Source organism: Aegilops tauschii, chromosome 1 (genome assembly GCF_002575655.3).
Source record: "Aegilops tauschii subsp. strangulata cultivar AL8/78 chromosome 1, Aet v6.0, whole genome shotgun sequence".
Lineage (NCBI taxonomy): Eukaryota > Viridiplantae > Streptophyta > Magnoliopsida > Poales > Poaceae > Aegilops > Aegilops tauschii.
The window spans coordinates 488,550,102-488,572,962 of record NC_053035.3 but is presented as its reverse complement, the minus strand read 5'-3'; the positions used below and the strand labels follow the sequence as shown (position 1 = coordinate 488,572,962).

General features: G+C 46.4%; 3 protein-coding genes across 4 annotated transcripts; all 3 read left to right on the top strand.

The window, feature by feature from the left end:
• The first annotated feature begins 245 nt into the window (after positions 1-245).
• On the top strand, positions 246-9,457 carry LOC109736903 (protein SUPPRESSOR OF PHYA-105 1). 2 transcript variants are annotated; one of them, XM_073502263.1, is made up of 8 exons: positions 246-565; positions 663-3,609; positions 4,250-4,407; positions 4,921-5,764; positions 6,667-6,813; positions 7,519-7,836; positions 7,926-7,985; positions 8,530-9,457. In XM_073502263.1, exons 2-8 carry the CDS (start codon positions 862-864, stop codon positions 8,719-8,721), a joined length of 4,467 nt encoding a protein of 1,488 aa, XP_073358364.1. In that variant the 5' UTR covers positions 246-565; positions 663-861; the 3' UTR covers positions 8,722-9,457. The 2 variants fall into 2 exon arrangements, with proteins under 2 accessions (XP_073358364.1, XP_020151709.3); XM_020296120.4 differs by having other exon boundaries at positions 389-3,609.
• A 962-nt stretch (positions 9,458-10,419) lies between these two features.
• Positions 10,420-12,007, top strand: LOC109736915 (uclacyanin 1-like). Its single transcript, XM_040396434.3, has 2 exons — positions 10,420-11,129; positions 11,246-12,007. Exons 1-2 carry the CDS (start codon positions 10,949-10,951, stop codon positions 11,782-11,784), a joined length of 720 nt encoding a protein of 239 aa, XP_040252368.1. The 5' UTR covers positions 10,420-10,948; the 3' UTR covers positions 11,785-12,007.
• A 2,034-nt stretch (positions 12,008-14,041) lies between these two features.
• On the top strand, positions 14,042-18,986 carry LOC109736881 (cucumber peeling cupredoxin-like). Its single transcript, XM_045229693.2, has one exon. It carries the CDS (start codon positions 15,147-15,149, stop codon positions 15,498-15,500), a length of 354 nt encoding a protein of 117 aa, XP_045085628.1. The 5' UTR covers positions 14,042-15,146; the 3' UTR covers positions 15,501-18,986.
• The last annotated feature ends 3,875 nt before the right edge of the window (positions 18,987-22,861 follow it).

The window sequence follows — 22,861 nt, the reverse complement described above, 5'->3', positions numbered from 1 at the left end:
GTTGGGGTTATTAGGGAAAGAAGAAAAAACTAAACGCACCACGCACGCACGCACGCACGCTACGCTGACTCTTGGTCGCCCCGCCCGACTCGACCAAGCAAGCGAGCGAGCGAGCGAGGCAAGTTGGGCAGAGCAGGCCGAGGCCGCGAGGCGAATCTGGCCGCACGAATGATCCCCGAACAAGAGGCCAGCGTTGCACCGCGGCTCGGCCGACCCCGACCCCAAAGGCGTGAGGCGCGACCGGAGCGCAGAAACAAGTGGGTACGGTGGGATGGGAAGATAAAGCAGCAGCAGCACGCGATTTTCTTTCTTTCTTTCCTTGCAATTGTTTAGCCCCCCACCGCTTCTTCTTCCTCGCCCCCCTCCCCTCCCCTCCCCTCCCCCCCTTGCGCCCAACTAGTAGTACTGGAGACCCTCTCTCCTCTCCACCCGTCCCTCTCTCTCTCTCCCTCCCTCTTCCGGCTCGGCCCGGAAAAGGGAACCTGGGCGCCTTTCCCTTTCGGGAAACTCCCTCCCTCCCTTCCCCTCCCGCGGCGGCGGCGGCGGCGGCGTCTCTAATCCCGCGGTCAGTTCCGGTGGCCGTGATTTGGTGCGGGCGGGTGCGTGTTCCGCTGCCTGGGCCGCCGAATCCTGACCTCTCCGCTTCGTTTTCTGGCCTGCAGGTAGCCCGCGCGGGGCCGTGGGCCTGCCTCTCGGGCGGGATTTCTGGCGCTGAGGTGGCCGCCCGGCGCGACTCGAGCTTGTGCTTGTGCCCGCCGACTCCAACTCGCGGCCACAGAATCGTGAGCCGGAGGCAGAGGCGGATGCTGCGGTGGGCCGTGATCTTATTACCCCAAGCGAGTGGCTAGGTCTCGGGTGCTGATGGAAGGTGCCAGGGCGGCGGAGGTGGCCGCCGGCGGCGGGGCCGGGGATGTGCAGATTAAGGGCGCCAAGGAGAGCGGCCAGGCCGCGCAGCAGCAGCAGCAGCTGCCGACGGGCAGCGAGCCGGTCGAGATGCCCGCCACGCCGCTGCCGCACGCCCGCGAAATCGAGTGGTCCGAGCATTTCTCCTTCTTCAACTCCATGGGCACCGGCACCGGCACGGACGGCGTGATGGGGCCGGCCAGCGTCGGGATGTCGCGCTCCGAGTCGTCCAGGCCGGACAGCGTCACCCAGCAGCAGCGCTGCCTGGCGGGCAGCAACGCCGACGAGAGGGTGGAGGAGCTCACCGTCAGGAACTGCATCAGCTCTGAGGCTCACCAGCCTGCTGCCTCTGCCGGTGGGAGCACTGGCGGCACGGGGGAGAGGCCCGCCGTTATGAGGGGCCTCTGGGGTAACTTCACACGGATGGCGTGGAGGACCGCCGATGCCGCTAGCAGGGAAGCCTTGGCGGTCAGCCTTGGCAACGCCATGGGGTCTCACAAAATTGATGCTTCTGGCAAGGGAATGCCATTTGGCCGCGGCGAAAATGGTAATACCGAGTTCAATATGTCATTTGGTAATCAGCAGCAGCTGCAGCATATCTTGTCTTCACGGCAGAATCAGAGCGAGCAGCATGTCTTGTCTTCACGGCAGAATCAGAGCGAGCAGCATGTCTTGTCTTCACGGCAGAATCAGAGCGAGCAGCATGTCTTGTCTTCACGGCAGAATCAGAGCGAGCAGCATGTCCTGTCTTCACGGCTGAATCAGAGCGAGCAGCATGTCCTGTCTTCACGGCCGAATCAGAGCGAGCAGCATATCCTGTCTTCACGGCCGAATCAGAGCGAGCAGCATATCATGTCTTCACGGCCGAATCAAAGTGAGCTGCATATCCCCTCTTCACGGCCAAATCAGAGCGGGCAGCATGTCCTGTCTTCACTGCCGAATCAGAGCGAGCAGCATGTCCTGTCTTCACGGCCGAATCAGAGCGAGCAGCATGTCCTGTCTTCACGGCCGAATCAGAGCGAGCAGCATATCCCGTCTTCACGGCAGAATCAGAGCGAGCAGCATATCATGTCTTCATGGCCGAATCAAAGTGAGCTGCATATCCCATCTTCACGGCCGAACCAAAGCGGCCAGCATGTCCTGTCTTCACTGCCGAATCAGAGCGAGCAGCATGTCCTGTCTTCACGGCCGAACCAAAGCGGCCAGCATGTCCTGTCTTCACTGCCAAATCAGAGCGAGCAGCATGTCTTGTCTTCACGGCCGAACCAAAGCGGCCAGCATGTCCTGTATTCACGGCCAAGTCAGAGCGAGCAACATGTCCTGTCTTCACTGCCGAATCAAAGCGAGCAGCATGTCCTGTCTTCACGGCCGAATCAGAGCGAGCAACATCTCCCGTCTTCACGGCCGGATCAAAGCGAGCAGCATATCCCGTCTTCACGGCCGGATCAAAGCGAGCAGCATATCTTGTCTTCACGGCAGAATCAAAGTGAGCAGCATATCATGTCTTCACGGCTGAATCACAGTGAGCAGAATATCCCGTCTTCATGGCCGAATCAGAGTGAGCTGCATATCCCGTCTTCATGGCCGAATCAGAGCGAGCAGCATATCCCGTCTTCACGGACGAAACAGAGCGAGCAGCATGTCCTGTCTTCACGGCCGAATCAAAGCGAGCAGCATGTCCTGTCTTCACGGCCGAATCAAAGCGAGCAGCATATCCTGTCTTCACGGCCGAATCAAAATGAACAGCGGTCTGAAAGGGATAATGGTCTGAAAGTGAGTAGCTTCTCAAATAGAATTATTGACCAGATGAGGAGTAAGACTTTGACACCTTCATCTGGGCTTCAGGGTTCCCCCTTTAAGCCTGTATTGAAGGGTAAAAGGGTTACCTACCAAGGTCCACACGAGGAGATCCAAGTTCAAGCTAATGCAAGACCCAGAGCTCCTATGGATAAGATCCCTAAGATTCCTAGCTCAACACACGATTCTGTGGCCAGATTGGATGGTACACTTTTCAGCAGTGGTGGAAATGTTTCCGAATCTCAGTATGAGGGAACAAGCCTGAGGGAACTAATTAAGCCCGCGCGCCAAGCGATGAGCAAGTTTGAGAAAATGCAGTTGTTTAAGCAGATCCTTGATCATGTAGACAAATCCCATGCACAGGGTGTAACCTTACAGCATTTGCGCCCGTCGTATTTTATAATATCATCCCCAAACCAAGTAAGATATACCGGTTCTTACACTAAACAAGATTTATCAACCCCAGCCAAACCGGATATGGCCGCAGATGATGTTTTTAACAGAAAACGATGCTTCGATCAGAAAACTTTGCACCAAGAGTGTAATGGCAATGGACATTCAATCCTGAAGTATCAGAAGGTTGGTGAACAAGGTTCTGTTGCCGTCAGGCGACCGATACATCCCTTCCGGACTGACCACAAAGGGGCCAACCAAAGTGAAGGTGCTGATCTAGGTGCTTTAGGACAGGGAAATTCTAGTTGCACCGTCGGAGGTCGTTCTAAGTTTGGCGAACCTTACTATGGTGGTAATGCATCTTATGGCCAACGTTTTCCTAATTATGGCAACCAAGAATCAGTACTTGAATTGAGGATGCTAGAAGATAGCTGGTACAGAAGCCCGGAAGAGCTCAGTCAATTGAAAGGCACATCCCCATCCAACATCTACAGCCTTGGGGTTCTTTTATTTGAGGTATGTTAATTACTTTCATGACATGTCCTGAAATAGATTTGTAATGGGTTCTCTAAAGTCTAAGCACTTTGAATGCTCATAGAGGTGAAGTGACATTGTGAGAATACTATTTGTTTGCACCTCAAGAAGTCATTTTGTGGACGGTTTTACTATATCAATCTAAGTCATGTGGTTCTAATTATGCAATCTACTTATGAGATATCGACCTTTTCACACTTGTATATCATAGTGTTTCCTGCTTAATAAAAAACAGAACCGACTGGCCTGCTATTTTATGTTGTTCAACAGCAGTCTGATTGCTGAAAGCATCTGTTGCTATATTAGTATAATCTAATTGAGTAGTGCAATTTATGTCTGAGATCATGGAATAATCTTGTTGCTTGACATGGTATTTTGGTATTACCTGCTTATCTTAGGCTGTATGAAAAGGCAGATGACTATCCTTTTTAGCCTTGCTCACCTTATATACTCAGTGTTACAGCATATTCCTCTAGGAGCTAACACATGCATCATAAACAACTGTATCCGCCTTTTACTGGAAATCTCATTTGAGTTCAGTAGCTTTTCTTGTTTACATGTAATTCTACAGATTCTATCTTCAGATGGTTAAGGTATTGAACAAGTTTATTTTTTTTACCAGCTCTTTTGCTGTTGTGAAACATGGGAGCTGCATTGTGCTGCAATGTCAGATCTTCGCCACCGGATCCTGCCTCCAATTTTTCTTTCAGAAAGTCCCAAGGAGGCTGGCTTCTGCCTTTGGCTATTGCATCCTGATCCTTTTTCTCGACCAAAAGCAAGGTGGGCATACTCAATCTCTCCTCAGCTCAAAAAGGCATTGTCTTACTGATTAGTTGGATAAAATCAGACGTTAATTTAGTTCTATTCCGATGAATGATTGTAGTTACATTTGAGTTAAAGGAAGAGCTCCCACGGCATGGTTATTTCAATGTGTAATGAGAACTGATTATTCCCTGACATGTCCATTACCTTTGTTTGCTTCTGGTGATCTGGTCCCATATATGTACCTGTAGGACAACTATTTCTCTAATTCTACTTTCTAGAGATCTGTTCATATAATTATAGAGTGAATTTGTGGGTTTTGTTAATGTTAAGTTATTGCTTTCATGAAGGAACAACTACATGTAGATGCGTTGTTCTGATATATCAGGAATCCTTTATCTGTAGATCACACACAAAGCTTTAGCAGTAATTCCTTTTGTATGTGTAAGATGACAAGTCTTTGCCACCTGCAAACTGGGGAAAATAGTTCCACGTCAATTTATACCTAACAGCAATTTTTCTTTTTGTCAGAGACATTCTAGGATGTGACTTGATAAATGAGGGTCGGGATTTATCGGTGTTAGATAAGGCACCAGCTGCTATCAATGAGGAGGACACAGAGTCTGGTTTGTTACTGAATTTTCTGTCTCAACTGAAAGAAGAAAAGGAGATGCATGCTGCCAAGTTATCAGCAGATCTTGCAAGCTTGCAGACTGATATTGTAGAGGCTGAGAGAAGACACTCGTTTAGGATGGGGTTCAGTTTAGGGGACATGGATGTACCAGCAAGTTCTAATGATGTGCCAGGTACTTCATCAAATGCCCTGAGAGGGGCATCGTTGTCAGGTTTGCTAACACCACCAGGCAGGTCAGGCATCTACGAGGAGAGGGTGATGAAGAATTTGCAGCAGCTTGAAAATGCATATTACTCCACGAGGTCCACCATTGACACATCTGAGACTAATGTAATTAAGCGTTCCGATAATGATGCTTTGAGGGTCCGTGAAAACTTTAACCACAGGGATGCCGATGCTATGAATGGGCCAACAGACTGCCTTGGATGCTTTTTTGATGGTCTATGCAAATATGCCCGGCATAGTAGGTTTGAAGTACGAGGGATTTTGAAGAATGCTGATATACTTAACTCTCCAAATGTGATCTGTTCTTTAAGTTTTGACCGTGATGAAGAATATTTTGCTGCTGCTGGGGTTTCAAAGAAAATTAAAATATTCGAATTCGATGCTCTTTTAAATGATCGTGTTGATATTCATTATCCTATAGTAGAGATGCCTAGCAAGTCCAAGCTTAGTTGTGTCTGTTGGAACAACTATATAAAGAACTACTTGGCATCAACAGACTATGATGGCACTGTTCAGGTACGTATCTAATGGATGTGCTGTGCCATTATATGTTTCCCAAGATACTCACCACATGTTTTCTTTTTCCTTATCTGTAAGTATAACTTATCTGCTATGATCAAGTTGGCATACTTCCTTCCTTCATTCGCTGCAGTTCTTTTACCTACCTTTGTTGTAGTGGCATCATTTATCTGATTCTGAGGCTTTATATGCGTATCTTGGATAATTTGATTATCTGATTCTGAGCTTTATATGCATATCTTGGATAATTTGGTGTTTTGTTATTATTTAAGTACCAACTGCGTACTTCTGGATCTAGCATAGTACTGATTGGTATGTAATGTTCTATTGATTTGGGCACCATATCCTGATAGTAGTTTCAGTTGTGGGACAAGACAATTTGTTGTCTGCCGTGCCCAAATTTTATGTTTGGGATTGTTTGTTTGTTAGCATTATGATTATGAGTTGGGAGGGACAGCACAAACTATTCCGTTATTGAAGCAAAGTACGTAAGGTTGAATCAGTGAGCTTCGCCTGGAAACAGTAAAGTGAATTGCTGTTTGAGGATAAGCATCATTTCCTTGTTGAGTTTTACCCGAAAAGCTTTAGCTGTTTAGAAAGCATGGACAATCTATTGATACTTCAACAATAAAGTTGTATCTGCATTCATATCCTGAAAAACTTCGTAGTATTGGTTTTGCATCAACATTCAATAGTGCGTACACGTTTCGGTATAAAAAGCACTTGTGCCCGTCAAAATATTTTCCACTAACTGCTAATATTTTCTCACAGTTGTCATTGCTCATTTGTTTCTTTCGGTACTGTGGCGATTCATTCCTTCTTTTATGCTTTACCTGGAAATGCACCACACATTATTACTTTACTTTTGCCATTGGTTTAATTTTCACCGTGGAATGCAGCTATGGGATGCAAGCACTGGCCAAGGATTCACACAGTTTACAGAGCATCGGAAAAGAGCTTGGTCTGTGAGTTTCTCAGAGGTGGATCCAACTAAATTGGCAAGTGGGAGTGACGATTGTTGTGTGAAAGTTTGGAATATTAACCAGGTATGTTATTTCACTCCATAACTTGTTCTGCTCCAATTTCAACAGGATAGTCTTAATTAGAGTCTGGTATTTCAAATATTCTGCTATGTTACCCTATGCTTATAGCGATCTGGAGTTAAGTATGCCACATAAAAAAGGGCTGCAGATGAAGAAATATCAAGCTCTTAAGTTGTTCCTATGTGGATTGGTCTCGTGTCCCTATCTGAAATACCATAGTAGTAGTCCAGACCTTACTGGGCTGGGTTTAGGGATGCAGAATGGCGCCCGATCCGCCCCCCTCTGTAGTCAAAATAGACCGGGTTAGTTGTAGCATTTTCTTTTTGGCGATTTAGTTTAGTTCAAGTTAACTCCCCGCTTTTGCGGGCTTATGCGGGATACCGCTCTGTATCCCTAGCTAGGCTGGCTAAAAGCTCATAAATGCAAGTTGGGCTAAGCTGTGCCCAATCCAAGACTCATTCAGTTTCCCCCTAACAACGATTGATGGCCCTGCCTTTCAGAAGAACCAGCCAAATTAACTTTGAACACTCGAGCAAGTGCAATTAACTTCTGTTCTTTTGACCATTGCTAAGAAGCAACAGTCACCATGCCTTTAGTTACAAACTTTGGTCTTGCTTTTTGATTTACTCTTTCCCATATTCTGAATACATTTTCATGTTCCTGATACCATTTTCTCTAATTAAAGTTATGTCTTGTTGCTGATAACAGAAAAATAGCGTGGACACAATCAGAAATGTGGCCAACGTATGCTGTGTACAGTTCTCGCCATACTCCTCTCGTATGTTAGCCTTTGGCTCAGCTGATTACAAGACATACTGTTATGATCTGAGGCATACAAGGATCCCCTGGTGTACCATTTCTGGACACGGGAAAGCTGTCAGCTATGTAAGATTCTTGGATGCAGAAACGCTTATATCTGCCTCAACTGACAATACCTTGAAGATATGGGATCTCAACCGGACTAATCCTAATGGATTATCTACTAATGCTTGCAGTCTGACTTTGAGTGGTCATACCAATGAGAAGGTATAAACAGCTTACTGAATTATTTGCTTTCTCCCTTTTGGTAACCATTTTTGGAATTGGTGTGTAATCAACCTCATTTTCTCATGCAGAATTTTGTAGGCTTATCCGTTCACGATGGATACATAACGTGCGGTTCTGAAAACAATGAAGTGAGTATTATATTTAATGCATATATTTGGCTTGTCATGCTGGCACTGCACTTTGTTTAATCAAGGCACTGTTAAGCATATTGAGTTCTCTTGGGTGGAAACACTTCTTTGGAGCAGCCAATGTTATGCAAATTGATGCCCTGAGGAAAATATAATTTTCCATTATTGTGACAGTTCTCATGTACCTTGTTCCCACACACAAAAAAAAGATCTCACCCTCCCCTTGGCCCTGCTAACTTCATACATTTATAGCCTCATTCCTCCGACCTAATTAGTTAACCACCAAACCTCTAGTGTCAATGCTATTACACTTACTCTGCAACACCTCAATTTAGGTGATATATTTGTTGTTCAGGATGATTAGGTTAGATTATGCTACCTTGATGGTAACTTGGAAAATCTTGTGTATTTATTAGGAACCATTAATCATGAAAAATTCAGAATCCGAACTCATTTCACAACTTCATATTTCTGGCGGGTGAATTGTGAAGTGTGCTATTAATATACTTTTTAGTGGAAGATCTCATTACTTGTTGGTTTGCAGGTATATTCTTACTATAAAAGCTTTCCCATGCCAATAACTTCTCACAAGTTTGGTTCAATTGATCCAATAACCGGACAAGAGACCAATGATGATAATCAGCAGTTTGTGTCGAGCGTTTGCTGGAGAGGAAGGTCGAATATGGTGGTGGCCGCCAACTCTAGTGGAAGCATCAAAGTCCTTGAGCTTGTTTGAATGATCTGTTGAGCAAGTTACAGGATCTGAATGTCCGTGATTGCCATGTTTCTTTGGTGACCATATGTTTGCTCAAGCGTTCTTCCTTGCCAACAAACAACTATGCATCAACACATATCGAGGCCGGGCAACAAAGCGGTGGAAACACACTTGTGCACTTCAAGCAACATACAACCCTGGCCGTTGATGTTTGCTTGAAACTCCCAATGAAGTGTGCAACTGGAGGGAGTGAAAGGCCTCGGCTACTCTGAAAGGTAAACTTTGTAAGGCGCTTTGACATAGTACTAGTCAGCATTTCAGCGAGGGCCTAGGGCTAGGTTTCTGTACAGATTTATGGGCTTCGAGGGCCGTGTATTTACTTTTGAGCTAGAGCCTTACATGCTATGTTCGCCCGATCCGCATCTCACGGGAATCGACGCAGTTTTGATGTGCAACGACTAACAGTCTAGTATGACGGTCAAAGCAAAACTGCGGAAGGTGACATTGTTGTTTGAAGGAGTTAATCACGCATCCTGATCTGTGCGAGTGATGCAACGAGGGTTTGTCTATGCCTATTATTATTTGTAGTCCCCTTATTTGAATGAATAGAGTAATATATATGAACATATATGATTACTGTATATAACAATATACCTTCCCGAGTTCAGAAATTCCCGCGTCGAAGGGAAGAAAAACGAATGAACGATTTGGGCAGGGAATGCAATAGTCTATATATGAGTGTTGGTTGTTGTTGATAGTTGTGTAACTCGTACGCTTCTGTCTTCTGCGACCGACAAAAACCTATCTCTGTCATATAAGTTGTGATTTCCTTTGATAACAGTATCTTAGGCCCTGTTTGGAGAACCTTCACTCCACAACTTCACTCCCGGAGCAGATGGAGTTACTGTTGAAAGTCGCAGGGCGCCTGTTTCCTGGCTTCGCAGCTCTCGGGATTTCGTGGAGCTGGTGGAACAACGAACAGGGTCTTAATGTACGAATAGGCTCTTCTGACTTCGTTCCAGTGGGATTGAGTCGATCATATGGCCAATTCATTAGTTTGTTCTGCGGAGAAGCATAATGATGTCGGTATCAAACGGCGGCGAATGCTGCAATCGTTTCTGAAATCAAATGTGGATTAACAAGGCCATACATTTGTCGCCGACACAATCTAAGAGCAAAAGAAAAACGAGGTTCAGTTCAAGTACCCTCTTGGTGTTGCTTTCAGATATAGTGTACTAATTTTGTTTTGAAGCTGTGGGACTCCGATTCGCTAAAAGAGGTAAAAGAGAGTAAAGAAAGGCCCACACATGCCGCCTATGAGAGGACGGAGGTTGCGTACAATGTCTATCACTTCTCCCCAAGTAAACGATGTCGATTTCACCCCTCATGACCCCTCTAAACAAACTGACACACAAGACCCCTGTTTTCGAACTGAATAAATTGCGTTACTCATATGAGGCATAACATAATATCATACTCCCCCTGTTCCACAATGTAGTATGTCCACGCATCTCGAGATCTAAATTTGACCGTAAATTTAACCAAAAAGACCGATTGTGGCTGGAGCAAAAAAAATAATATACCACCGAATTCGTATTTCGATACGAATTCAGTGGTATAATTTTTGCTCCCGCTGCAATTGGTCTCGTTGGTTAAATTTACGATCAAAGTTAGATCTTGAAAAGTGCGGACGCGCTACATTGTGGAACGGAGGGAGTAGTATATTCTACTACAATGAGTCACCCCATGTCCCTATTCTCCATCCTCAGTTTTTCCTCCGTGTTGTTTTTATATATGTTGCCTTCCGAAAGAAAGATCCTGCAGCAATTTACAGTACTAAAATGAAAATAAAAGCGATAAGAAACACTCTTCACAGGGATAAGAGACAAATAACAACATGTACAAATAACAGGCCAGTTATGGCTGCTCCCTTGGAACCTCTGGACCATCCAAACATAGCACAAGCACAGGGTAGACTCAATTTTTTCGTGTTGCTACAAAAGCTATGCATAAACACTTGCCAATATTAGGGAAGAGTTACAGGAACCAGTAACAAAAATAGGCAGCTACCTATGGATAGATTCAAGTGTGTCTTCCCCACCTCCCTACCACCATTGCAATCTTTTCCTCCACGCAGGGGAAAGGAAAGGGTTCTTCCTCACCCACTGACCCACCTACGAGGAGGAGGAAGAAGAAGCAGCAGCTGAATTAACCGGATCAGCTAAGGAAGAAAGAGCCGTCGAGAGCGATGGCGAGCAAGGCCCACCTCTCCTTCCTGCTCCTCGCGGTCGTCGCGGCCTCCCTCGCCGGCCCGTCCGCCGGCATATTCCACATCGTCGGCGCCGGCAAGGGGTGGCGCATCGCCCCCAACCAGACCTACTACGCCGACTGGGCCCGCACCAGGGACATCCACGTCGGCGACAAGCTCAGTAAGTCTGCTCGCTAGCTAGTACGTACTCCTTGTTCGTTGTTCGCTCCCCTTCTCCTCGCCGCCGGCCGGCCGGCCGGCCGTTCTTGACGTGGCCGCCGGCGTGGGTGCACGCAGTGTTCCTGTACCGGAGCGGGGTGTACGACATCGTGCAGGTGCCGACCAAGGAGCTGTTCGACGCGTGCAGCATGGACAACGTCACCATGCGGTACCAGCTCGGCCCCACCATCATCAAGCTCGACACGCCCGGCCCGCGCTACTACTTCTGCGGCGTCGGCGAGCACTGCGAGGGCGGCCAGAAGGTCGCCGTCAACGTCTCCGGCGACCCCGCCGCCACCCCCACCCCCACCGCCACCGCCACCGCGGCCCCCGAGGCGCCCGCCGCAGCGGCGCTGCCGCCGGCGTCGTCGACGGCGCAGGCGGAGGCCGAGCAGGCGTCGTCCACGGCGCAGGCGGAGGCCGCTCAGGCGTCATCGACGGCGCAGGCGGAGGCCGCGCAGGCGTCGTCGACGGCGCAGGCGGAGGCCGCTCAGCCGTCGTCGATGGAGCAGGTGGAGCCCACGCAGGCGTCGTCGACGGCGCAGGAGGAGCTCGCGCAGGCGTCGACGATGGAGGTGGACCCCGCGAAGCTTGTGGACGCCAAGAAGAAACTATAGGGAACATGTATGGCATGCATGCATATATGTATTTACCCAGTATGTATTTTTGCCGCACAAGTACAATAGCCCTCGATCTGGGCTTGGATCGATGTATTTACGCTCATACTAAGCCACGGCGCAATTGGATCGTATGTATGTACGTACATCGGTTTGGTGTAGGTACGTACATACAAGGCGACCGTGTACAGTAGAATGAGGTTTTTTTTTGAATGATTTCAAATATGGCCACAGTATGTATCATTTCGATTCACCGTATCAGCTATACTAGTAGATGTGTGTTTCCACATTTCTTGAGGTCTCTGTTGATTTTCAGGAGATTGTGATTGTTTTTCAAGGAAATGAGATTGTAAGTTTATTTTTATCCTCGTCTTGTTCGAACATTCTATCAGAGTATCACAACAAGACAAAGAAGTTCTTCACCAGAAAAAGAGGCCGAGATTGCAATCTCATAAGGCCATGTTTGGTTAATCCCGTCACCACAGAGATTGAAGGGGATTGGGGAGGTTTGAGGGGGATTTTTACTTGCAACGGATTTAATCCCCTTCAACCCCTTTCAAATCTCTCCAAACCCTGTCTAACCGAACAAGGCCTAAAGAATTCCCGTGAAAAGTGTCTACCCCCCTCCCCCCCCCCCCCCCCACCACCACCACTTTTTGATCTATGGTCGAGATGAAAACCTAAAATTCATCATTCCCACTGCCTCCTGCTCACCCACAAAGTGAAAACCTTCTTCAATATGTTTGATGGGTTTGGAAATCTTGGATTGACATTGGCAATACATTAATTGCACCAATGTTGTCACACGATAAAAATGGAAATGGGTGTCTTTGACTGAAATATTCCGAGGTTCTACCACACATAATGTAATTAAACTAAATCACTTCAACTTGGGTTTTGTCAGCTACCTTATACTTGATACTTGGCTTCTGCGCTTGAGCAAGATATGGTTGTTCACTTGGTTGTTTACCCAGATAGTTTAGTACCACATTCGAGCCAACAAAAAAGATTGCAAAGCCCCTCTCCTCGGCCATTTAATTATTGCATTTATAATGCCAAGGATAAGGCGCAATTCATTTTCATGAGAACTCTAATTGAATGGTACTTGGGACATGGCACACTTCCTCCATGATGGAGATACATGGCTTAGTGACCTAGATGTTGGGACCTGCCACACTTCCTAGCTCTACTTGGACCCTTGAGGTCCTTGATCAACAGTTGTGTTGCATGAGATTGTGACGATAATGCCATCAACTTAAACCAACGTAATCCGATTCGGTGCCACAAAGTCCATTTCAAATGCCCATGGCAAACAATCTTGTATGGTTTTGGATTTAATGAACCCATATTGATTTGCTTGAACTATGGGTATATACTATTATGCAATTCAAAGGCAGACTGACCAGAGATATTGTCATGTAATAAGATATGAACTGGGGATTGTCGATATATGTAATTAGAGCAATAAAAGCAGTATTAATACTCTGGATGTTATTATTCCCATCATAGAAATCACTACATAGCCAGTCTCGAGCTCTCTCACATGGCATACACACAACAAGATCCTCAATTTCCTTTTTCAATGAATGGGAGTTCAGGGTCACCAAGGTCATGAGATGGCACAAAAAGCAGAAAGGTTGAACCTCATAGATGAGAATTCAAAAGTAGCAAGCATATCCTTATACGAATTCCATAGTGCATCAACCTTCAGATCATCATCAGTGATGGTTTTATCTTCTTCAGATCATATGCTAGCGATACAGTTACATATGAAGAATCGAGTACAAATAACATGATTCTTTTTTGTATTCCCATCACCAAGTCTGCCCATCTTAGCCTACATACGGATGACTATATACATATTTTAGAGTGTAGATTCACTCATTTTGGTCAGTATGTAGTCCATATTAGAATCTCTAAAAAGACTTATATTTAGGAACAGAGGAAGTAGTTGTCTAAGATCATGCTTAATTCATGTTTTGAAAAGGTGTAGCTAGATTATATATTAGATGTTGCCTTCGGTTTTTTGGGGATAAATGACCTTTCCAGGGAGAGAACGTATCATCAAGGGGATACAAATACAATAAGCACATGCCTAGACTCTACATAATTGGGATGCATACAACTCTCTCACACACACATAGGCTCACGCCAGCAAAGGGCAAAGTCATACAAGATTGGAGCTATGGTTAGACCGAAGAAAAAGACCCCCCTCCCCCCCCCCCCCCCCCCCCAAGGGATCAAGATAGTGATTGACAAAATACAACGACCACCATCGGCATCAGTCATCTCTTGACAACACAAGGGCTATGATAAATGTTCTAAAAAAACAACGACTTCAGGAAGGGTGCGGGGTGCAAATGATGCCACCGCTGGATCCAACCAACCACTGAAGACCAAATTGTGTGCTTTCACCCTGAATATTTAGTCCGAGCAAATCTCAAGCAAAGCATTCAACAAGGTAACCAACTAGGGCCAGACATGGAATTTTCATCCCGGAGCTCAAGACTGGGTACTCGAGAAACACAATCAAATCAGAGTCATCATGTGTTGTCGTCTCCACTTTCCGTGATCCAGCATGCCACACGAGTGATGATCATGCACGCATAAGCAGCCAGTGGTCGTACATATTCATGTTCTTTACAGTTGAGCTAATTGTGTGGCCAGCCAAAAGACCGCACATCTATAAAAGCACTACGATCAGGGATAATCCGTACATTGGCTTCAAACTCACCGGCGACCATCACACACTTGCCAATATTAGGGAAGAGCTAGCCAGAGGCAGGAACCAAACCAAGAGCAAAAAATAGGCAAGGTCCTCCATGGACTCCCTCAAGTCCTGCTCCATCGATCACATGCATGCATGCATGCATGCATGCACATGGGGGCGCTAGATCTCCTCTGGCTTGCTACCACGATCCCAAACTCTTCTCTTCCACACGCGTACGTAGAAGGGGAGGAAAAAGGAAGGAGGACGCACGTACGAACGAGTCGAATTATCTATAGGGAATCGTCCATCGATCGAGAAACCAAGATCAGGCCGGCCGCCGATCGATCTCGTTGAATAAATGGAGAGGAGCAAGGGCTGCCTCTCGCTGCTGCTCCTCGCGGCCGTGGTGGCGTCCCTCGTCGCCGGCTCGTCGGCGGGCATCTACCACATCGTCGGCGCCGGCAAGGGCTGGCAGATGGCCCCCAACAAGACCTACTACGGGGACTGGGCCCGCACCCGGAACATCAGCGTGGGCGACAAGCTCAGTGAGTCGATCTATCTATCATCAATTCCTATTTATTTTTTTCCCCTTCTTCTTCTCCGGCTCCGGCGGGCGCCATCGATGGGTCCTTGACGCCGGCCGTCGCATCGCATGCGCGCAGTGTTCCTGTACCGGAGCGGGGTGTACAACATCGTGGAGGTGCCGAGCCGGGAGCTGTTCGACGGGTGCAGCATGCGCAACATCACCAACCGGTACCAGAACGGGCCTACCATCATCGAGCTCATCCCGCCCGCCGGCCCGCGCTACTACTTCTGCGGCGTCGGCAAGCACTGCGAGGAGGGCCAGAAGCTCAAGATCTACGTCGCCCCCTTCGCGCCCTCCCGCACGCAGAATGACGACCAGGCCGAAGACGCCGACGACGACGGCGACGTCATGTCCGGCGGCTCGCCCGCCCCCGCCGCCGTGCCGCTGCTCGCCCTCGCCGCCTGCTTGCTGCTGATGTAAACTTGATCCATCAACGTCAACGATCTGTCAATCGGTCAATCGTATATGTGTACGGTTTTTTCACCAGCAAAATAATGGGCACTACTCGGCACGTTCGTACGCCCGGCCCGATCAGAACCCAACCAGCAGCGCGCCCCAGATCCTACTATACAGACATGGAAGAGAGCTCCAGGACGACGCTGTCCAGGAGATCCTCTTCCGTTGTTCCACAGCCTGCAAGCGGTGGCGCGAACTTGTGGCCGATCCTTCCTTCCTCCGTCGCCGCTGGCCGGCAGATGCACCCAGATCGTCTTCCATCTTCGGCTTCTTCGCTCCGCAGCTACTACCTCGGTCCTGGATTATTGGTTCCCATTTTTTTTTGTGCCAAATGTTCACCATAAATTTAGGACATCGATAAGGACCGAACGTTCGGTCTGGGCGCCTCCCAGACCGAACGAGAAGTTCGGTGCGACAAGCTGCCCCCTACTAACGAAATCGTTCGGGAGGAGAGGCCTCCCAGCCCGAACGCTCCTTCCAGTTGCTCCTACAGGCCTAGGCCTTTCTCTGTACAGAAAAAAAGCCCACAAAAACGAAAAAAAACCATGTTTTTGTTGTGACAAAAATAGACATTGTTCGTTTGCACGACAAAAAATGCCATGGTCTTTTGACATGCTATGAAAAAAGTAGACATGCTCGTGAGTCCAGAATGTAAGTACACTAAAATAATATGGGAAATCTACTAAAAGTTGTTCAACAATTTGCCATGTTCTGCAAAAAAAAAATGTTTGTTATGTTATACTCAAATTTGCCATCTTCGACATTTTCTACAAAAATTGTCATGTTCCCATGGCAACTAGTAGAAGTTCATCTAGAGATTTATTTCATGCATCACCTTATATTAGAAGTAAAAATTGCCATGGCAAAACAAGTAAAAATTGTCGTGCCATTAAAAGTAAACATTGTCATGGCAAAAAAGAGTAAAACTTGCCATGACAAAAATAAAGAAAAAATTGCCATGGAAAAATGATATAAAATTTGCCATTTCATTTAAAGTAAAATTACCATGGCAAGAAAGAGTAAAAATTTGCCATGGCAAAATGATGTAAAATTTGCCATGTCATTTAAAGTAAAATTGACATGGCAAAAAAAGTGTGAAACTTGCCATGGCAAAATAAAGTAAAAATTGCCACGGCAAAGATAGAGTAAAATTTGCCATGGAAAAATGAAGTAAAATTTGCCATGTCATTTAAAGTAAAATTGTCATGGCAAAAATTTGCCAGGGCAAAAACATATTAAAAATTTGCCATGGAAATGAAGTAAAATATTTCATATGATACTTAGAAAAAGTATCAAATAAAATTGCCATGGTCTAAAAATATACAATTTGCCGTGGACATAAACTAAATTTGCCATGGTGCATAAACTAAATTTTCCACGATGCAGAAAATATTTTTTGCCATGCATCTATTTCTTCTCGAAGAAAAAAGAATGTAAAACAGTAAATACCATGGCAAAAGTTGCTCCGTAAGATCATGGCAACTGTGCATATATGAATCTGCCATGCTAATTAAATAAAATAGATTGCCATGACATGGTCTACATAGTAGGGTCATGACAAAGGTCATTACCTAAATATCATGGCAAAAATTGCCATGATATACTTGTTAGGGGCATGGCAAGGTCGCTACCTGAAATATGTCATGTTTGAGTAACCTACTACTAAGAAATTTGCCATGTCAATGTGTGAAAACATGTGATGTCTCACTTTAGGAAAAAAATGCCATGTGACCAAATGCAAAATTTATCTATAAATGGAAAGTGTGAGTAGACAAAAAATATGAATTATGTCATATGATTATTTGCCGTGTCACTCCATAGAAATTGCCACATTATTTTGCCGTGTCACTATACCAAGTTAGTATAAGAGAAAATGTCGTGCATGTAGTGCGCACTTTCTTCGTCTCATAAAAATGTTGCCATGTTGCATAAAAAAGAAGAAGAAATTTGCAATGCTCACGGCAAAAAAACCATGCTGAAAACATGACACGGCAATTTTAGAGATTGTGAACTTTGGTGAAAATTGCCATCACAGAAACAAAAAAAAAATCACTATATAACATGGCCAAAAAAAGTGTGAATGTGCCATGGCAAAAAAGAAGACTATATTGCCATGGCAATTTAGAGAATGTAAAAATAGACAATATTTACCATGTTTCTACACAAAAATTGCCATGACATCTCTACCGTCAAAACAAAAAGTATAGAAAATGACCATGGTAACTATGGGTTTAAAGTTCCCATGACATTTCTACCGCTATAAGATGACTGAACCATAATGATCTTCTTGAAAGATGTCAAAATATAGGAATTTGCCATGGAAATTATTGTTGTTTCCCAAACAAAAAACATGGCAAATTTGCAATGCTGGTGCATATCAAACTTGCCATCACTGCAAACAAATTTGCCATCATTTTTAATGGGTCACATTTTTATCTCTAACTTGCCATCTGTTCTAGAACAAACCACAAACTGGCAGCCTACAAAAAATGTTGGAGCGATGTGCAATGTTAATACACAAAAAACACTAGGGATTTCACATCCTACAGTTGATACAACATGGACGACCTGGAGGTGTCGCATATGCAGGATCAGAGAAACAAAAATCAGAGATTCTGACCAAATAAATAGGCGAGCAGCGGTCTGACTTTACCTGCGAGAAGAATGGGCGAGCAGCGGCCTGGCCTGCGGGGACGAAGATGATGAAGGCAGGCGGGGCGGGGGCCTGCATCTGCGACCGAAGTGGCTGGAGCAGTGGTGGTTTCAGAATGCCGACCTTCTCCCGATGTCACCAGCGCCACCGGTGGCGTCACACCCGACAACTCCGGCGCCGTGTAGCTCCTTTCACCACGCAAGGAGCTGGTTCCCCCCGCGGTCCTCGCCGCCGCAAACAGCTGGTTCCCTGCCGCACTCGCGCTCAAGCTCTCGAACCGAGATATGTCGGAGCACAACATGCGGTCTCTCCTCACCCATGGCCCCAAGTCGCACTATTTTGAGGACGGCGCAGCCCGCCTCGCCTCCGCTGCTCCTCGGCCCTCGCCTGTGCCGCTCCTCGCCACCGCCGCTCGTCGGCGCACGCCTCTGTCGCTCCACGCCTCCGATGCGAAAATACTCCTCACGCCCGCGGTCGCCTGAGGGAGTGCGCCGCAATTCCCTCCGGTCTCTGCCCCGAGACGGGACGCGCCGCCGCGTTGTCCAGGGCGAGGACCGCCGCTGCTACTCGCCTCTTTCCTCCACCGCTCCTCGCCTCCGACGCGGAGAGCTCGTCTCGCGTGCGGCAACCAGAGGGAGTGCGCCGCAAAGGCTTGCGGCCTCCAGCCTCTGCTCCGAGACGGTAGGCGCCGTCGTGGTCGCCGGCGACCACGCGACCTCGTCGACGTTATCTGCTCACTCGTCTGCAAGTCAACGAAAGGAAATGAGAAAGCGGTGGGGAGGTAGTGGGGAAAGGATTAGGACAGGCCGTTCGGGACGAGTTGCTGCTTTTCCGAACGAGAAAAGGTGTGACGTGTCAGACTCCGTCTGCTGCAAGATTCGTGCGAATAATTCAATGGTAGAAAAGTCGTTCGGGCTGAGATCCTAGAACGTGGCACGTTCGGCACTTATCAATACCGTAAATTTAACTAACAAAATGTTCATGCAAACATTTTGTTAGTTAAATATTTGGTCAAAATTTGACACAAATTATAAAGAGAACCGACGGAGGTAGTAGGGGCTAGAGGGCAGGTTTTTGTCCCAGCACCGCGATCGCCGCTCCCTCGGCTCGTTTTTCCCCGAGGCTGTCGCCGGCTTCTTCGGCTACGCGGAACCCCTTGGCGCGCGCCGTGGCCTCCTCCTCGTGAGCATCAACGGTTGGATCTCCGCCGGGCCCATCCCCATACAGCTGGCCGTCTGCGACCCGCTTCACGGCACGTACGACGTGCTCTCTCCTCTCATGAGCAACAAGTGCACACTCATACTAGCTAGTTATGCCATTCTAACCGGTGCGGACCTTTCCTCGAAACGACAGCAAAGTCCGTCATCAGGGCGACCTTCTTCAAAGCGTTCATCATCTGCACCAACGCAGGCCCTATGGAAGACCCTAATTGCACTTCCAGTGAGTTTGCACTCGGGTTACTGGATTCAGAGTCCAATGTCCTAACCACTAGACCATGGGACCATTTGTCGATTCGGCTTTCCAATTACGCTTTTTATTATGTTCAGAGCGGGTCACGTTGTATATGGAAAATCGAACTAACTGTGGATGGCTAATCACCATGACCTTTTGAACAGTGCCCGCCGTGATGTGGTGCTGCTGGCTGAAGAGCTGTCTAGCTAGCTGCACGATGGGTTTAACCGCTTTGTCGCTCAGTACTATGTTCTTCGGATAACAAAGTAGACAAAGCAAGTGACAACACAAATTAAAGATGCAAGTTTGCTGTAAAAGCAGAAAGAAAGTCTCTCTGGTCTGGCCTTGTAGCTCAAATGTAGGTGACCAGTGCGCAGTAGAGGGAGCCAGGAGGGGAGGTCCAGTGGAATTACATCAAAGTAAGCCTAATTCCTGATTTTCCAAATATTCCGAGCCCCAAGAATCACTAGTTCATTGAAGAGAAGGCCATTCCACCTAGAGACAGCAAAAAAAATCATGTCATAAAGGTCAAGGGCTGGGAGGCAGCTCAAGTTTAGTTAGTTCCAACAAAAAGCACTAAACAAGAAGTGGAAAAACAATTGTCATGGTTCTCCTCTTCGTTGGTGTTTCTTTTTGCGGGAAAAAATGAGTTTTATTTCATATTGATAGAGTTACAGTCGAGAGGCAAAATATCCTTGATACATGGTCGTCCTAGGTGCATCCACACAGCCGTGGTACACTCTATACGACTATAATTTGCCAAGCGTCGGCAACTCTATTCTGATCCATATTCAATTTTTGGGGAATAAACTCCATGTCTCTCATTGACGCCTTAATTTCAGGAACGGTATGTTCATAGGCAGAACGATCTAATCCATCTCCTGTTAGATGGAACAATGCCACATTGGAGTCAGATTGGACGATGACTTGGAAGATTTGAGTGTTGTATATCAAGAGCCATCCCTTGCATGATTACATGTATCTTCACTTCCAGTGCATTGTTACAGTTGAAAATAAACTTATATGCTGCGGAAATAACTGATCCATCAAGTTGCCAGAGAATCATCCCTACCACCGCCGTACTAAATTCATGCTCCAACCAACTCATCCAACAGTCCGAACTGATGGAGGGAGGCGGGCAATATATTTCAACACTCCCCCTCACGTCTAGGCTATTTTAGTCCTTAGACGTGGGATCGATGTAGGCCGCAGAATCGCTATATTTAATACTGCGTTGGCAGGGTCTTGAACTCAAGACCTCTTGGCTCGAATACCATACTGAATTCATGCTCCAACCAACTCATCCAAAAGTCTGAACTGATGGAGGGAGGCGGGCAATATATTTCAATACGCTGCGCCAGACTCCACTAAGTAGGATCTAACTACTAACAAAAGCAATGTAGTCAGTAGCAGGAGGTGGACAAAGCCTAGGAACAGGTGTAACTCCCACTTCAGGCCAGTAGCCAGCATTTTACAATTAACTATTTCCTCGATGCTATACTTCCTAGCATCACCAATAGACTTCATATAGCTCTCCAAAAAAATCAACCGTATTAGCTACGGGGGGAACCTCTTCAACGGTGTTGTAAAGAAGGAAAGAGAAATCAATGACAATGTTGTAGCGTTTATATCAAAGCATATTTCTGGTGTCGGGGTGGTCCAGAAAAGAAGCCACGCAAAGACTTTGTGCTTCATAGTAGACTTGGTTCTCCAAATGGCTTGAAGGTAGGAAGGGTGAAAACATGCCAAAAATAAAAGCTCTAAATTTACTAGGAAGGTATCTCATATATCCCTAGATAGATATCCAAGTATCAGTGGCTAAAGGGTCCACCTGAGTATTCAAAAGTCACTCTGACAAGAGAATGAGCTCTGCACTGGCTTTGGAAGTTAGAGGTAGCATGAAATGGGCTTCCAGCTCAAGGTTTCCCCCAAAAATTTTGCACTAAAGTATCTGCATGGGTAGCAAAAGAAAATAGCCGAGCAAATGAAATCTTGAACAAGAGTTTGAACACACCACACCCTTTCCGTAGGAGAATCGTATCCCAACACCAACAATACAGGTGGTGACACCCAATAGACATACTTGAGGGAGAAAATGTCACGCCATCAAAAAGAAGCCCAAGGTGACTAAGCATGTGGGGCGTCTTGCATGTAGTACTTGTTCCAAAGGAACCAAACCCACGGGGTGTCATGCTTATGAAGGAATTTGTGTATGAACTTAAGTAACGAACCTCGAATTTGTATTCGTAGGTTAAGCACGCCTAGCCTACCACGATTTTACGACAACAGATCATGTCCCGGGTAGCAGGAGCCGAATCGCGGCCATTGCAATCAGCCGATCAACAGATTTAGGAAACAAATTCAAATATCTTAACCGAGAGCTTTAACACACACACATGGCAAACGTCATAAAGGAAGACAAAGCAAAGTTGATGAGGGTGAAGTTACCACCACAATTAAGTCAAACTACAATATCGGTTAATCTCATTTCAACTCTATCAACAAGTGGCATGAGCTCAGACACCGATGGATAAGTGGTACCCAATGGCATACCAAGGGTATGTGAAATGCATGGTTCTAATCCAAGAATATTATCCTAGTGATCATCTCGTTGAGCTTCAAAGTCAATGGAGATAGCTGGGATTTGTGGAAGTTGATCTTTAAGCCGGTAGATGTGGCATAAGCGCTCAGGATTCCTTGCAAATTAAGTAACTGTGTGTCATCGGCTGGGAGGATAATAATATTATTGTTAGCATACTGGATCACTGTGAAATCCTCTATAGTAGGTTGGTCAATAGGAAGTGACAACAAGCCCTCAAGCACAGAGTAGAACTGATAGCTAACGGTAAAAGATCTGCGGAAAGTACAAATAAAAAGGGGGTTCTCACTTACGAACTCCTGAGAGTTGGGAATGCCATTAAGAACTTAGGAAGCACCTGATTCTAGGACAAGCTTCATCCACATAATCCATCTCTCATCAAAGCCTTTGTGGCGAAGCATAGATAGGATAGTGTGATGTTTGATTGTATCATATGCTTTCTCGAAGTCCAATTTAAGGATGAAAATCTCTCTCCCAGAAGCATGGCACTAATGAATAAGTTCAAAGACCTAGCCAAGGCCATCATGTATAACACGACCCTTCATAAAGTCGTATTGGTTGCGATGGACAACTTCCAGAATCACCGATTGTAGATTATCGGCTAGGATATCAGTGAGCATC

What these genes read in the sequence shown, in the direction of transcription:
- LOC109736903 (XM_073502263.1), top strand. Translation starts at nt 862, where the DNA reads ATGGAAGGTGCCAGGGCGGCGGAGGTGGCCGCCGGCGGCGGGGCCGGG. An exon ending in ACTATGATGGCACTGTTCAG is followed by an intron (nt 5,765 to 6,666) that starts GTACGTATCTAA and finishes CGTGGAATGCAG; the next exon opens with CTATGGGATGCAAGCACTGG. An exon ending in GTGGTCATACCAATGAGAAG is followed by an intron (nt 7,837 to 7,925) that starts GTATAAACAGCT and finishes TTTCTCATGCAG; the next exon opens with AATTTTGTAGGCTTATCCGT.
- LOC109736915 (XM_040396434.3), top strand. Translation starts at nt 10,949, where the DNA reads ATGGCGAGCAAGGCCCACCTCTCCTTCCTGCTCCTCGCGGTCGTCGCG. An exon ending in CCACGTCGGCGACAAGCTCA is followed by an intron (nt 11,130 to 11,245) that starts GTAAGTCTGCTC and finishes GGGTGCACGCAG; the next exon opens with TGTTCCTGTACCGGAGCGGG.
- LOC109736881 (XM_045229693.2), top strand. Translation starts at nt 15,147, where the DNA reads ATGCGCGCAGTGTTCCTGTACCGGAGCGGGGTGTACAACATCGTGGAG.